General features: G+C 36.2%; 1 protein-coding gene across 10 annotated transcripts in view; it reads left to right on the top strand.

Annotated features, from left to right (window-relative positions):
* The window catches only part of TRMT11 (tRNA methyltransferase 11 homolog), a 60,285-nt gene that overhangs the window by 37,146 nt on the left and 6,624 nt on the right, over positions 1-16,515 (top strand). For 8 of the 10 annotated variants that reach the window (XM_058566345.1, XM_058566344.1, XM_058566340.1 and 5 more), the window contains one exon: positions 2,614-2,734. In XM_058566345.1, the coding sequence (XP_058422328.1) occupies positions 2,614-2,734 (121 nt within the window). Of the gene's footprint in view, positions 1-2,613; positions 2,735-16,515 lie in introns of those variants that run through there. The other 2 variants (XR_009223528.1, XM_058566342.1) reach the window with 2 other exon arrangements.

Below are 16,515 nucleotides of genomic sequence, written 5' to 3'. Positions count from 1 at the left end.
CCAAAGTAGGATTTGGGGGTAAATTTTAATTGTAATAAAATGAATTTTTTCGTAGCTCAGAGAAGTGAAGAGAACATCTTTTTCATCTCTCATCTACGAAACAGGAAAAAGTGATTCGTTAAACTGTTTTCAGTAAGGGCTCCAGTCAACACAAAATCTGTTTCTAGGTGGGAGGTGAAACTCTCGTGACATTTGGAAATGGTTATCTTGAGGCATGAAGATTCGCAGGAAAATAAGCAACTGTCAAAGTTGATTCATGGAAAAGCTAGGGGCCTATACACACAGTTCTTTTGCTTTTTTAAAAAAATTGAAATATAATTTGTATACTATGAAAGTCACCCTTTTGAAGTGTACAACTCCATGATTTTTAGTATATCCACAAAGTTATGTAACTATCACCACTATCTAATTCCAGAACATTTTTATCACCCCAAAGAGACCCAGTATACTTAAGCAGTCACTACCACTCCTGTCCCTGGCACCACTTATCTCTCTCTGTAGATTTGCCTATTCTGGCTGCTGGAGGTTTTAAATAGATGTTTGGATTGTAGGGGAATAGTAATAAAACCAGGGAACTGAGATAGGATACTGCACTGTTGTACCAGTCCAGGCACACTACAGATTCATAGCTTCTCCCTGGCAGTTTGCAAACAGTCCAGTGGTATGAAATATATTAGTAAATATATAGTAAAGAATTTTTTGTTAACTGCTATTTTTTATTTTTTAGTATGGTATTTTGGAAGTATACTGTTAAATTGATTGGTTCATTAATAGAGTAGTGGTTAAAAACAAGTTTGTTATTGGTAATGATGACCCAAAATGATGTTCCTTCATGCTTAAACTCGAAGATCAAGTCAAAAAGATAATTGAAAACATGTAAATGTGTTTTTCTGCTGTTAGCCAAATGCTGGTTAGCATCATTCATGTCATAAATATTAATTAAAGTTGTAGTGGTTTTGCACTTTTATATTTGATTTATAAATTTATTTGTGGTTTTATAGTTATATAAGGGAAATAAGCATAAGGAGTTTATGTCTAATTTATTTTTGTATATATTTAAGTAACATTTTAATAAAAATACTTTGTCAGCTCCGTCAGGAAATAAAAGATTATTTTTCCTTTACAAAAGAGTACATTACTAAATTTCACAAACAGTTTCAGACATCTATAAACCCTGCTGTTTGCAAGTTTAAGGTCAAGGCTATATCTTCTCTCTGTTAACACTTTTTATTTTAGTCTGTCAACCATGGTGTAGAATGTATTCCTTCATATCATAAATGCTCTGTATGAAGACTCCAAATTTGATGTCAACTAATGTTATAGAAGTACAACCTTTCCAACTATATAGTGAACATGAGAGAATTGTTAGATGAGGTGAAATCTGAAATGGTCGTTACTTGTTGGAAAGCCCCAAGGAAGGAGGCAGAGAATGACTTCAAGAGAATTCCTTCCACTGATAATAAAGTGAAGTGCATTATGAATGTTGCTTGGTAAGTGGGTGATGAAGGTTTTGAGCATGTGGTTGAGGTAATGAGGGAGAGCTCGCTGAAGGTCAGGGAGACCTAGAGAAGTCAGTAAAAGAGTGCCGGTGAGGACAATGTTGATGCATCAGAACGGGCTTGCTGAGATAATGGTGGTCCTTGCATGAAGTGCTGATCAGCACCTTTCCCATTTTAGATCAGAGCTGTAAACTTTCTCATGTAATGAATGTTTGCAGAGATTTTCTAGAAAGGTATGAAGATCTGCACAGGAAAAATAAAAACTGGCAATCAGTGTTCTTAATCATACCTACACCTCATGAGCCCCTCCCCTGCTGTTATTCTGAATTCTGCTCTGTATAGCTGTTGCCCACACATCTTTCACCTGTTTCTTCTGCCCAGATTGATGCCAACAGCCTGTCAGGTGTCAGGTTCTGAACGACTGCAGCCTGACTGTCCTGCTTTCTAGGTGTCGTCATCTCCATTCACACAGGACATGTGCTGCCCAGCAGCAGTCACCACCACTCATTGTCATGGCCTTGGTTTTATTTCATGGTTAAGATGACCGGAGAACTGATGTCATCTGTAGTGTGTATTTTAGTGGTAGTTTATTTGAACTTTAGTCTTGTATTTACAAAGTTAATAGAGGTCTCAAGATGCCATTAAGGTTTTGCAAGGCACTTCATTTTATAGGGGAAAGTATATTCTCTACTAGACTTTATACTGTGGGAATTTATAAAAATTTCCAGATGAATTGGTCCCTCATGAATGTCAAGGGGTTGCTATAGAATGTATTTCTGCCTGTCTTATGTGGGATCTTGAGGGTGGAATCATTGTCTTGTATTTTTGTGGTTTAAATCCTTGGTGTTCTTCAACAAAACATGCTTGTATCCTCTCTCTCATTCTTGTTCTATAGGTAAAAATTAAACTGCTTTTTTTTGGATGTGGTAATACTAAAATACTTTGTTTTTTAAAAATGTGGCTTGGTTATGGGTTATATGGGTTAGCATATGTGAAATAGAATGGTACAGTGTGTAGTGGAAGGATGTCCGGTACCACACTGGATAACCCCCGTGATGATCCTGTGTGGGGTGTGCATGTGCGTGTTCCTAACAGTCAGCCGTTCTTTCCTCAGATACGTTGAAGAGATGGTACCCTCGCACCCTTGCCTGAAACTCATTAGCAACTGTGAGCAGAAGCTTTCCAGTCACACATCAAGGCGCTTGATAACAATGGAAAAGGTGAAGAATTTCGAGGTAAATTATCCGTAGTTTTTGGATAAATTCTGGAAGAATCTGAAGTAGATTTTTTCTAGTTTTCCTCTAATGGAGTTTGGAACAGTTAGTCCTTGATTTTTTTAATAGTTGTTGATGAATTCAGGAAGAGGCAGAAGTGAAGAGGTTTGTGGCATTTGGTGTGGTTTAGAGGGTAGCAATAAAATATAGAAGTTGGATAGAAGAACAGAAATAAAAGTTGACCCTAACTTCTTCAGGCTGTATTTGACATCCTTGTCGCTAACTCAAGTATAAAGCAGAGCACTCTTAATTAAATAACTATTTTCTGATTAGCAGTCTACTTTTGTTACCATTTTTCTCCAAAAGCAGAACGTACTTGATTGCAGACTATACTGAGGAGAAAATGTCACTTTATATAAGGGAGAAAGTAATTTTCCCCCATCTATTAGGGCCCAGTATGTGTTCTCTTTCCCTCTCCGACTCGCACGCTTGTGCACACATGCACACACACACACACACACACACGTACTCACAATTCATTTAAGCTTGAGGAGAAAGAACAAAACATCTGTTATTTCATGTCCAGATCAGAATTGATATGAATAAGGCCTCATGATGGAGCGTAATTAAATCTGCAGAAGGCTGCTTGGGCTGAACTTATCTGGAGTGACAACCAAAGCTCTCCCAAATGCACTGGAAACTTGGACGAGCCCCATCTTTGCTTTGGGATCTGTAGGGTACGCAGAAGAGGACAGGGTGTTAATGCCTGAAGATTTTGTCATACCCATCTCTACTCTACATTTGATTTTTTTCATCTAATTTGCAGCTTATGGATTCTTTCACAAAATGAAAACTAATACTTGTAGAGTGCTTTTTGCGTATATTATTTTATGTATTTCTTGCTTTTCTCTTTATTTCCATTTACTGTCTGTCTCTAATTTAGACCCTTATTACCATATACCTGGTTTATGCTGATAGTTTCCTAAATTCTCTCTCTCATTCCATTTTCACACCTCTAGTTCTTATTTGTTAAACAAATCTTACTAAAACACCGCATTCATTATGTCACTTCTTTATGCAGAAACTTTAGTGACTCATTTTTTTTTTAAAGATTTTATTTATTTATTTTTCCCCCAAAGCCCCGGTAGATAGTTGTATGTCGTAGTTGCACATCCATTCTAGTTGCTGTATGTGGGACGCGGCCTCAGCATGGCCGGAGAAGCGGTGTGTCGGTGATCGCCCGGGATCCGAACCCGGGCCGCCAGCAGCGGAGCGCGCGCACTTAACCGCTAAGCCACGGGGCCGGCCCCTAGTGACTCATTTTTATTACTGAATAAGATTCAGAATTTTCAGTGTGACAACTTTCCTCAATAATCAGGCTCCAGTATCAGGGCATGTCAGAAAGCTAAGCTATATGTGTATATAAGTAGTTGATTGGCGTCCACTCTGTGTGTGTGTGTGTGTGTGTGTGTGTGTGTGTGTGTGTACTCGCATACATATGTATAGGTTTATGTGATGTAATTAAAATGAGAGTATCTGATAGTCAATTTTAAAACAGAAATACTAGAAGTTTATATTCAAATGGCATATATCCTTGAGGTGGCGTCTTGTGTTCCTTACATTTATGTGATAATTATTCAGCATGTTCTTGAAACTTTTAGATTTACATTTAAAGAAATGTATTCCTATTAAATAGTTATTTTGCTTTATAATAACACCTTGCTTTTCTTCAAATTGTATTTACTGGACTTAGCTGCTCATGTTTTATATACCAGACAGGTTACTTAATTGTTGTTTTTTGGAAATCAAATCCTGGTCCAAGGATGATAATTTAGCATTAAACATTTAAAACAGTAAGCAGATTCAGAAATTCCAAAAGAGCGGTTCCCAAATTGTTTAACATAGTGACAACCTTCCAAAGTGACAATTTTGAATGGTCACCATTTATTTGGATATATAGTAGAAACCCTCTTAACTAACCTCCATTTCAGACTTAATTGATAAACCAGTCCTGGCCATTTCTGCTCTAAAACACAGTATCTGATGCCTGTAATATGTCACATATTTCCAGCTGGTGAGTTGCTTCAGATCTCCTCTATCTGTACACTTCTGTACTGACCAGCTGTATTATCTGTTTACCATGAGTCAGTTGTGTTTGTTCTGTGAGCTATTTATGCCAGTTATATTTGTTATGGTAATTATGTAATCTAATTAAATATTAGTTAGACCAGTGAAATATGAATGTTAGAATAAAGTTGTCATTTCTATGAAAACTAAGTTGAATGCTTTAGAAAAATAGGATAAAGTGAATTGCTAAGAAAGAATCTTGGATTGGGAATGGGTGAGATAACTATTTCTAAAAGGTTGGAAAAAAGTTATCACAATCTAGGTTTCTGTACCCAGCTTGCTTTGTAAGAGTCTTTAAGTTCTTGCATCATTTTACAGAAGCCAAAACTGAAAGTCTTTTTAGGTCTTAATTTTATATCAAAAGATTGATAAATGAATCTACAATTTTTTAAGTTAAAATAAGATGTTTAATATGTTTACAAAGCATTTGTATTCTTTCCTGCTTTTACTGACTTTTTCAATTAACTAACTGTACTATTCAGGCTGCCATAACAGAATACCGCAGGCTGAATGGCTTACATAATGGAAATTTATTTTCTCACGGTTCTGGAGGCTGGAAGTCTAAGGTCAAGGTGCTGGCAGGGTTGGTTTCTGATGAGACCTCTCTTCCTGGCTTGCAGACAGCCACCTTCTCGCTGTGTCCTCTGTGCACACACACTGCTGACGTCTCTTCCTCTTCTTATAAGGACACCAGTCTACTGGGTTAGGGCCCCATAGTTATGATCTCATTTAACTTGAATCACCTCCTTTAAGGCCCTGTATCCAAGTATAGTCATACTGGGGGTTAGGGCTTCAAATATGAATTTTGACAGGGCACAGTTCAGTCCATAACACTAATGATTACCAATATACATTATATTGAGAGGCTTCTGTTGTACGTTGGGGTATGCTGTTTTCATACTCTCCTAGTCAGTTAATTCTCGTATATGTTTGTCTTTTAGTATTTTGGGGGAAGTAAGGAATTTGGTAATTCAAATAGTAACATTGCAGCTCTTAGAAATCACAGCACTTAATGTAATTATTTGAGTTAGTAGTAATAATAGTAACTAACATTTATGTGCCAGGCACATGAGTAATACATGTAAAAAACAAATATCACCTATAGATTTTGTAGTTTTATTAGAAAATAAAGTGAATGGCATCAGCATTCTTTTTTTTATTGAGGTGTAATTGACATATAACATTATATTAGTTTCACTACGACACGATTTGATATTTGTATACATTGCAAAATGATCACCACAATAAATCTGGTTAACAGTTGTTACCACACATAGTTACAAAATATTTTTTCTTGTGATGAGGATTTTTAAAATCTACTCTCTTAGCAATTTTCAAATATGCAATAAATACAGTACTATTGACTATAGTTACCATGCTGTATGTTACATCCCCATGATTTATTTATTTTATAACTGAAAGTTTGTACCTTAAGACCACCTTCATCCATTTTGGCCTCCCCTCTACCCCGGGCAGTCACCCATTTGTTTTCTGTATCTATGAGCTTGGGTTTTTTTGTTTTGTTTTGTTTTTTCAGATTCCATGTATAAGTGAGATCATATGGTATTTCTCTTTCTCTGTCTTATTTCAATTAGTGTAATGCCCTTGAGGTCCATTCATGTCGTCACAAATAGTAAGATTTCATTCTTTTTTTTTTTATGGCTGAATAGTATTCCATTCCATTGCATTCCACATTTTCTTATCCATTCGTCCATTGATGGACACTTAGGTTGTTTCCATATCTTGGCTATTGTAAATAATGCAGGGGTGCATATATCTTTTCAAATTAGTGTTTTTGTTTTCTTTGGATAAATACCCAGAAGTGGTATTGCTGGATCATATGATAGTTCTATTTTTAATTTTTGAGGAATCTCCATATTGTCTTCCTTGGTGGCTGTACCAATTTACATTCTCACCAACACTGCACAAGGGTTCTCTTTTCTCCATATCCTCACCAACACTTGTTATCTCCTGTCTTTTTGATAATAGCCATTCTAACAGGTGTGAGGAGGTACCTCATTGTGGTTTTCACTTGCATTTCCCTGATGATTAGTGAGGTTGAGCATCTTTTCATGTGCCTATTGGCCATCTGTATGTCTTCTTTGGAAAAATGTTTATTCAGATCCTCTGCCCATTTTTTAATTGGATTGTTTGTTTTTTTACTATTGAGTTGAGTTCTTTATATATTTTGGATGTTAGCCCTTTATCAGATATATGATATGCAGATATTTTCTCCCATTCAGTAGGTTGCCTTTCATTTTGTTGATGATTTCCTTGACCATGCAGAAGCTTTTTAGTTTGATGTAGTCCCACTTGTTTATTTTTGCTTTGGTTGCCTTTGTTTTTGGTGTCAGATCCAAAAAATCATTGCCAAGACTGATGTCAAGGGTCAGTACTGCCTATGTTTTCTTCTAGGAGTTTTATGGTTTCAGGTCTTACATTCAAGTCTTTCATCCATTTAGAGTTAATTTTTGCGTATTGTGTAAGATAGTAGTCTAGTTTCATTTTTTGCATATGGCTGTCCCGTTTTCCCATCACCATTTGTTGAAGAGACTGTCCTTTCCCCACTTGTATATTCTTGGCTCCTTTGTCATAAATTAATTGACCATATATGCTTGGGTTTATTTCTGGGCTCTCCAGTGATCTGTGTGTCTGTTTTTATGCCAGTACTGTACTGTTTTGATTACTATAGCTTTTTAACATAGTTTGAAATGAGGGAGTGATGCCTCTAGCTTTGTTCTTTCTCAAGATTGGTTTGGCTGTTTGTGGTCCTTTGTGGTTCCATACAGATTTCAGGATTGTATATTCTATTTCTGTGAAAAATGCCATTGGGATTTTGGTAGCAATTGTGTTGAATTTTACTTTGGACATTCTAACAATAGTAATTCTTCCAATCCCTGAGCACAGAATCTTTCCATTTATTTGTGTCTTCAAATTTCTGTCATCACTGTCTTGTAATTTTCAGTGTACAGGTCTTTTCCCTCCTTGGTTAAGTTTATTCATAGATATTTTATTCTTTTTGATGCAGTTGTAAATGGGATTTTCTTAGTTTTTCTTTCTGATCATTCTTAGTGTATAGAAATGCAACTGATTTTTGTATATTTTGTATCCTGCAACTTTACTGAATTTGTTTATTAGTGCTAACAGTTTTTTGGTGGAGTCTTGCAGGTCTTCTATATGTATCATATCATCTGCAAATAGTGACAGTTTTGCTTCTTCCTTTCCAATTTAAATGCTTTTTATTTCTTCTTCTTGTGTAATTGCTCTGGCTAGGACTTCCAATACTATGTTGAATAAAAGTGGTGAGAGTGGGCATACTTGTCTTTTTCCTAATCTTAGAGGAAAAGCTTTCAGCTTTTTGCCATTGAGTATGCTTTTAGCTGTGGCCTTTTCAGATATGGCCTTTATTATTTTGAGGTACGTTCCCCCTACCCAATTTGTTGAGAGTTTTTGTCATAAATGGATGTTGAATTTTGTCAAATTCTTTTTCTGCATCTATTGAGATGATCATATGATTTTTATCCTTTATTTTGTTAATGTGATATATCACGTTGATTGATTTGCAGATATTGAACCATCCTTGCATCCTTGGGGTAAATCCCAGTTCATCATGATGTATGATCTTTTTAATGTATTGTTGAATTTGGTTTGCTGTTATTTTATTGAGGATTTTTACGTCTGTGTTCATGAGGGATATTGGTCTGTAATTTTCTTGTCTTGTGGTATCCTTGTCTGGTTTTGGTATCAGGATAATGCTATTAAAGTGTTCTCTTCCTCCTCTGTTTTTTAGAAGAGTTTGAGAAGGACAGTTATTAATTCTTCTTTGAATGTTTGGTAGAGTTCATCAGTGAAGCCATCTGGTCCTAGACTTTTGTTTTTGGGATGTTTTTGATTATTAATTCAGTTTCTTTACTAGTAATTGGTCTGTTCAGATTTCTTCATGACTCATTCTTGGAAGGTTGTATGTTTCTAAGAAGTTATCTGTTTCTTCTAGGTTATCCAATTTGATTGACATATAATTGTTCATAGTAGTCTCTTATGACCCTTTGTATTTCTGTGGTTGTAATGTAATGACTCCTCTTTCATTTCTGATTTTATTTGAGCCCTCTTTTGTTTTCTTAATGAAATGTTTTCTTAGTGAGTCTAGCTAAAGTTTTGTCAACTTGATCTTTTCAAAGAATCAGCTCTTAGTTTCATTGATCTTTTCAATTGTATTTTTAGTCTCTATTTCATTTATTTCCACTCTGATCTTTATTTCCTTCCTTCTACTAGTTCTTGGCTTCATTTGTTCTTCTTTTTCTAGTTCCTTGAGGTGTATACTTAGGTTGTTCAGTTGAGATTTATTTTAATACAGGTAAAAAAATGTGTATTAAAATAATCTCAAATAAAAATATGTATTAAACACTTATTTTAATACATGTATTTTAATACATGTAAAAAACAAATATTACTTATAAATTTTGTAGTTTTAAGTCTTGATATTAGAGAGCAAAGTGAATGACATCAGCGTTCTCTATTTTGTGGCCTCCATAAACGGTACTTGCCCCATATAATGGTTATGATAGCTTGAAACACTGTTCCAAAGAATTGGAAGGTGGATGATATAGAGAAAAGACTCTAATAATTAATGGAGCCATATAATAAAACAGTCATTTCTATTTTAATGTCAAACTTAAGACCCATTTTGGACAGTTTCACATTTGCTTTCCCCTGAGTTTAATTTGTTTAAGAAAGTCTAGTATTTTTTTTCCAGATTTATAGTATTTCTCTTAGCAAATTTATTTGATACTCAGAAGAAGACACAGAGAATGATATAAGGATGCTTCTGAGAATTTTTCTTCTGCATAAAAATGATAAATAAGGGCACGCACCTTAGATATTTTTAAACGTATGAGTGCAGTGCTAGTTTTTGTTTGGTTGGCTTTTATCATTTTACTTTTGTCCTTGTCAAATTGATTTTAAAAATGAAGAAAAAGGGCCGGCCCCGTGGCTTAGCGGTTAAGTGCTCGCGCTCCGCTGCTGGCGGCCCGGGTTTGGATCCCGGGCGCGCACCGACGCACCGCTTCTCCGGCCATGCTGAGGCCGCGTCCCACATGCAGCAACTAGAAGGATGTGCAGCTATGACGTACAACTGTCTACTGGGGCTTTGGGGGAAAAATAAATAAATAAAAAAATAAATAAATAAAAATAAAAATGAAGAAAAAAAGCCTAATATCAAGTAGTAATTTTTTGAAATGGTCTTCACTTTATAAAATCAATTTAATCAGTGAGTTTTAGCTAATATGGAGTTTACTATAACTGAACATACTTTGTCATGTTAAATTAATCGTGTTTGCTTTTTAATTAATTACTTCATTTCTACCTTCTGTCTGTATGGAGAGGAGTGTATATAATTGCAGCAAGATCCTAGTCCTTTATAATGCAAGTGATGACATAAAATTGTCAAACAGTTCTCACACGCATCTAACAAATTATTCTCAGGCTTGTTCGGTGTTGTTGATTTTGGCAATGGAAGACTATTAATTTTAGATTTTTACACTTTTGTATACTGTGTCTCTTCATTTTTGATTTATCATTTGTTAGGTTTAACATCAGTATAACTTTTGGCCCACTTGATACGTTGTTATAAAGTGTTCTCCCTCTTCCCCCTTTTAAAATGTAAGCATAAGTTATAAATGCAAAAACTGTCTACAGAATATAGATACTTCCTAAAATTTTGTATTTTTATATTATTGGCTATAGTTTTTAGACTTACTGAACATTGGTAGTAAAGAAGAAAATTCTTGCTAACCATGTTAAAATTATGAAGCTGCCTGATAAAAAGAGCCAGTTTTTGCCATTATTCCCTGTTAATATAGTCTGGAAGCTAAGGAATGATAAATAAGACTTTCATAAAGCTTTGTTCTTTACAAGGCTTTCATATCCATTTGACCTTATTATTTTGCCCGTTTTAGAGATGAGGTAGTGGCGTAGGCCTCGCTCAGTTCACTTAAGTGGCAGGTGGCCAAGCTGAGACCGAAACTCCTCTTCATACTTGAAATTCTGTATCCTTTTTTCTACATCATGTTACATCTTTACCAAAACACATTTCTGCCTTTAGAATATGCCAGGATTAAAAGGCAGACATTCTTGAATGACATGTTACCAGTTTCTTGTAAAGATAGGCTTTCCTCATCGCTCATAGGGCCATGGTAGAGTGTAATTTGTTTTATTAGAGCTCATTTTTCCTGTTGATGGAACATGTAGTTGATGCTGCTGTGTATAGTTGTGATCACAGTGGTAACTCCTACAAAATACTTTTCTCATATAAAATTCATAGGAGAAAAATGGTAATCTCCAGAGTGGTCCAGAACAGATCAGAGTATGAGTGTAATAGTTATGTTTTCGGTGAAAGTCAGCTAGAACAATACTCTCTCAACCTTTTCTACCAGAATACTTAGACAGATGAAAGAGTACCCAAAGTAGCCATTTTCAAGACTTCCTTGAGATCTTTTTTTTTTTTTTTTTTTTGGTGAGGAAATCAGCCCTGAGCTAACATCCACCAATCCTCCTCTTTTTTTTTTTTGCTGAGGAAGACGGCCCTGGGCTAACATCTGTGCCTATCTTCCTCCACTTTATATGGGACGCCGCCACAGCATGGCTTACCAAGCAGTGCGTCGGTGCGCGCCCGGGATCCGAACCAGCGAACCCCGGGCCGCCGCAGCAGAGCGCGCGCACTTAACCGCTTGCGCCACCGGGCCGGCCCCTTCCTTGAGATCTTTTTTAAACATTCATGCCACTTTTATACTCTATATAGTACTTGTTTAAATATAAACAATTATTTTAAATTGCCATTGCACTAAATGGGCCATCACATGCCCTGTTTGTTTTTTGGCTTGTTTACCTGACATAATACCTTACACTTCTAGTGATTTGAGAAGTACTGAAGTATAGGTAAGTTTAGTTGTAGATATTATATAGACATTAATTTAGACTAAAGTTACAATATTGTGTAAATAACAGTTGTCATTATTTTTTATAGCTAGCCAGTATAGTTCAGATGATTTAAAATAGAGAATGTTGGGAGGTCATAGTGGCAGGTGATGGAAGTTAATGTAATTTTTTATTTTGGACTGAATGAAAGAGTCCAGTAACATGAAGCTGATGAATGTTTCATTAATCAGAATGGAAGGTGGCGAAAATTGAGGGATTTGACTAAGGACTGAAAGATTTTAAAGTTGTATAGGGAGAAAGAACCGTTAACATTATAACATCATGTTTTAAATGAGGAAGGGAGAGAAGAGACACTGAGGTCACTTGTTTGAGAAGATGACTCATGGATGACTCACTTGTGATGAGTAGTCTACATAGAATGATAGTAAAGCAGTGTGGCTAATCATGGACTATGGTGTTTTGCTGACATAATTCTGTGCCTGTTTCCATTATGCATTATCGTTTCTCAGGATTACTGTTGTTAGTTGTTTTTTCTTTGGCAGCTGTTTGAATTAAAGGTGGTTCCTTCTGGTTGACTATTCTTTTTGAAGTACTTTTTTTTTTTGTCTGTCTCTTGCCAGGACGATGGGTATTTTCCTTTTGATTAGAGCTCTGAAATATTAGAGATTAGGTATGAAGTATTTCAATTGTATAACATGCCTGGTGGGAAATAGATTCTACTTCATTTGTCAGTTAGAAAAATAAGACAGGGTGACACTAAGTAAGAACATGGTAGTTGGACATGAACTCAGTCTAGGTCTTAATACTACAGTATTCATTACCGTCAAAATGTGTGTCTCTGTAGGTGGGAGAGAGAGAGAACCTTTTTAACAATTATTTTGTATAGCAAAGAAGGCAACTATTTGCATTGTCTATAAGTTATGTTTTAACTTGAGATGTTTGAAAAAGACTTATAAAGCAGATAGGAGCCTGGTGACGCTGCGTATCGTGTTGCATGAATTCACTTTTAAGGATCACTTCATCTACTTAGTTCTGAATGAATTGCTTTTGCTGTTAGTGGTACTTTACCTTGAATTTAAATCTTAGAGGGTCATCATTTGACTTTTTCTTTTATCCTTCTTCTAAACTAAATGATTTTGCCAAACAAACTGAATTCCTTGTTAAGTTAATGCTATTATGATAGTTTTAAATTATTGTTTCTGGTAAACCAAGAAAAAGCGAAAGTCTATCCCCTACCAGCTCCAGGAATATAGTCATTTAAGATATCTGGATCCTTCTGCTTCTGTTGCTCTTTGGATATGACTGTTATTTGCAGGAAAAAGCAGTTCTCTGAAGGCAGAGAGAGCATTTGCCTTTAGGCTCCAGCTCTAATGCTCATATTTTTCAAGCTGTGACAGTAAAACAGTCTTTAATGTACTGATGATACAGAATCTTAGGCAGAGGTCAGTCTCAAAGTATAAAGTATGATTCAGGCATCCAAGGTATGAATGGTTTAGGGAAATGGGAAGTTTATGTGTGGAGTCAGCATAATCCTCTGGAGCTTTTATAATTCTCAAATGACGAACTTTCTACTTTTAATTTTTTGTACTTTTCTTTATTTATCATATGGTTATTTTAGAATTATCTTTCTAATGTTTTTTGAAATTCAAACATGAACTTGTGTCTTCTTCCCACTCTATGACCCACCAAGAATCCAACCTTGAGATTTTAACATGTATTTTTTTACCCAAAAACATAAGTGTACAGTTTAATGAATAATTATAAAGTGAGCATCTATGTAACCACTGCCAAGGTCAAGATTAGAGAGTAGTGCCGCACCCCAGAAGCACCCCCTTTTGTGGCTGTTTCTGATCATAAACACCTCCCCCTGCAAGTGTGATTGCTGGTCTGACTTCTATGGTCATCACTTTCTTACTTTCCTTTGTAATATTGTCACTATTGAATTCATCCCTAAGCAAAGAAATTTTGCTTGTTTTTGATCTTTATATAAATGCATATGTATTTTTATTAAATTTTTCGTTTAATGGATTGCGACAGTTTAAAAAGTCACCTAGGAGATGAATAATCTCCAAATTAAAGTGAGAGAGTAGGTATGTGTGTGCCTGTGCGTGTTTTGGTCTGTTATTCACCCTTTGCTGCTTAGGGTAAGATTCTTCTTAATTTTAATTAACTACTAGAAATAGTAACTAAGTTGTCATTACCTTTTTGTCTGGTGTGTTGACCCTGTAGTCTTTTAATATTTGAAGTTAAGTTTTGAATTTTATAAAGTTGTAGATTTTAGTGGGGGGTATGTAGAAAGTACTCATAGTTCTGTATCATCGTGATAGCACGAATATCCGTGATGGTCTTTTTACAGTTACAAAGAAATTATGTGCTGAGTGCCAGATGTCAAAGTTCAATTGTTAAATGTCACTCATTTTCAAAACTCTAGATATGAAGATTTTAATATATATTAAAATATTTTAATAGACTTGAAGTAACTTAATATCTTGCAGAGTAATGAAATTTTTTGAAGTACGGATGATGTGTAAATACCTAAGTTAGGGATGAAGGTTTCTGGCCTCGCCTTGTTCCCGTTAAGAATGCCAGAGGCTTCTCTTAATAGTACTGGCCGCCAGACTCGTGACCTGCTTGTCCTTGCTTGGAAATGGCCTCGTACTGTTTACAGTTGTGTAACTTGAGCACAAGTGGTTTCTGTAGCTACTGTCCAGTGCCAGATGCAGAACAGTGGAAGCTTTGATAAGGGGAGCAGGATTTTTAAACAAAAGCCGGACATGGGTAATTACCCTGAAGCTGAACTGAGGCCCATTATATTCAGCACTGTCATTTACATTTCATTTCACTCTCTGCTGATTACAAGAAAGAAAAGCTACCCACTGTTTTTCTCTTCCATCTCTTTGCCTTCTTCCTCTCACTGTATTGAAGTATGTATATCAGCTTTAATCCGTTTCATGAATCCAAAAGTCTGTCTTGACAAAATTAGATGAGCATGGCCAGTTTGGTGGCTTTCACTATGATGACAGCATCATTGGTTTTCACTTATCATAGAATAAGTTTCATAAGCCATTTGTATTCAAGTGTTTGCAATGAAACTGCTGTTTTGTATAAACTACTGTCACTTTAAGAATATAAATGACTTAAGGTTAATACTAGTGAGGTAGAAGAAATTGTTATCTCATTATCAGGAACTGTCAGTAAGTAAAAGGACAACTTAAACCTGACCTACAGTTAAAATAGAAGCCATTTGGTTTTCTTCTGAATGGCTGTCAACTTCATCTCCAGAGTGATACCTTTCTTGGGGAAATCTCTTGTTTTTAAACAGTAATTTTATAGATTGATGATTATCCCTAGGTATTTTCATCAAAGTTTGAGGGATTCTATAAAAGTAACTCTTTTGGCAGTAAAGGGACACTACGAGAGAATTTTGGCTTTTGTCAGAATGTGGGTAAGGAGTGGTATGAGAGATGAGGCTGTAGAATTAATCAAGGGGGATCCAGTTTGTAGTAGAGGATGGGGTGAGGACAAGGAAGTTGAGGAAATTCATACCTGGTTACCCCTTTTTTCTGTGTAAAGAAGAATGTAAGTTTTTGCTGAGAGTGAATAAACAGATAAGGTCTTGAGGACAGGTGAAATTTTGGAAAAGGTGCAGGAGAAATGAGAAAAAAAACTGTCTTTTAATGATTGCTTACATTCATGTATTTTGCCTATTTTTGTATGTTTTCTTTCTCTGACTTGATTACATGTTCCCTGAGGAGAAAACCATGGCTTTCATCACTCAGGCTGTGTTTATGGGACCGTTTGTATAAGGTGTTGAGGCTAAACAGACTAATAAGGCATAGTCCTTATCCTTAGAGAACTTTGACAGTGAGAGAAATAGTCACCCAGCCCATTCCCACATAATGCATTTGGTTGTGTAGTGGTCTGTGCAAGGTGCTACGTGAACGCCAGAGAGCGCCTATCTGAGGAGATGGCGCTGGAGTTGAGAGGAAGCCAATATTTTAAGCAAAGGTACAGAGGCATGAGAGGGGTTGTGATATATTCAGGGAACTCTGGACATGACTGAAATACCAAGTATTTGAGACAGGAGTGGTTGGAGATGAAGTGGAAAACCACAGGGATGCCTAGTGGTGATCTTTACATACCAAAGAGTTTCAAGTTTATCCTGTTGGTGATGGCAAGCCCATGAGGGATGTTAGTTAGAAGAGGGGCAGAAGTTCGAGTTTTAGGAAGGTCACCGGGCTTTAATATGCAGGCGAGTTTGAGTTGTGGAAAAGTTCCCTATGACACCAGTGTGGAGGCTGCTGGTGTGGTCGTGAGAAGATGATGAGGCTGTAAACTCAGCAAAGAAGAATTGGAGCTTGTAGAGGAGAAAATGGAATCGAGAGTTTTGGGGGAGGTAGATGGGGCAGGACTTAATGACTGATTGGGTAATTGGGGTGAGGGAGACAGGAGTTAAGGATAACTTTCAGAAATCTGGCTTGGAGTAACTGAGTGGATGGTAGTTTTCTTGCATGTGTTTTTATCTTTCCCCCTTGGTAGGTTCCATGCTGCTTTCCTGGGCTACTGACTGCAGTAGTCTCCCAACTGGTTTCCCTGCTTCTGCAATTTCTCCTGCCATTACGTTTCCTATACAGTAGCTGGAGTACCTTTCAGAATGTAAAGAGATAAGGCGACTCCCCTGCTTAAAAGTCATCAATGTCTTTTTGTGGAATTTAGAATAAAAGTCAAAATCCTTCACATAA

The sequence above is a fragment of the Diceros bicornis genome, chromosome 23 (assembly GCF_020826845.1).
Source record: "Diceros bicornis minor isolate mBicDic1 chromosome 23, mDicBic1.mat.cur, whole genome shotgun sequence".
Classification (NCBI taxonomy): Eukaryota; Metazoa; Chordata; class Mammalia; order Perissodactyla; family Rhinocerotidae; genus Diceros; species Diceros bicornis.
The sequence above is the reverse complement of the archived record's forward strand: the minus strand, read 5'-3'. Positions and strand labels throughout refer to the sequence as shown.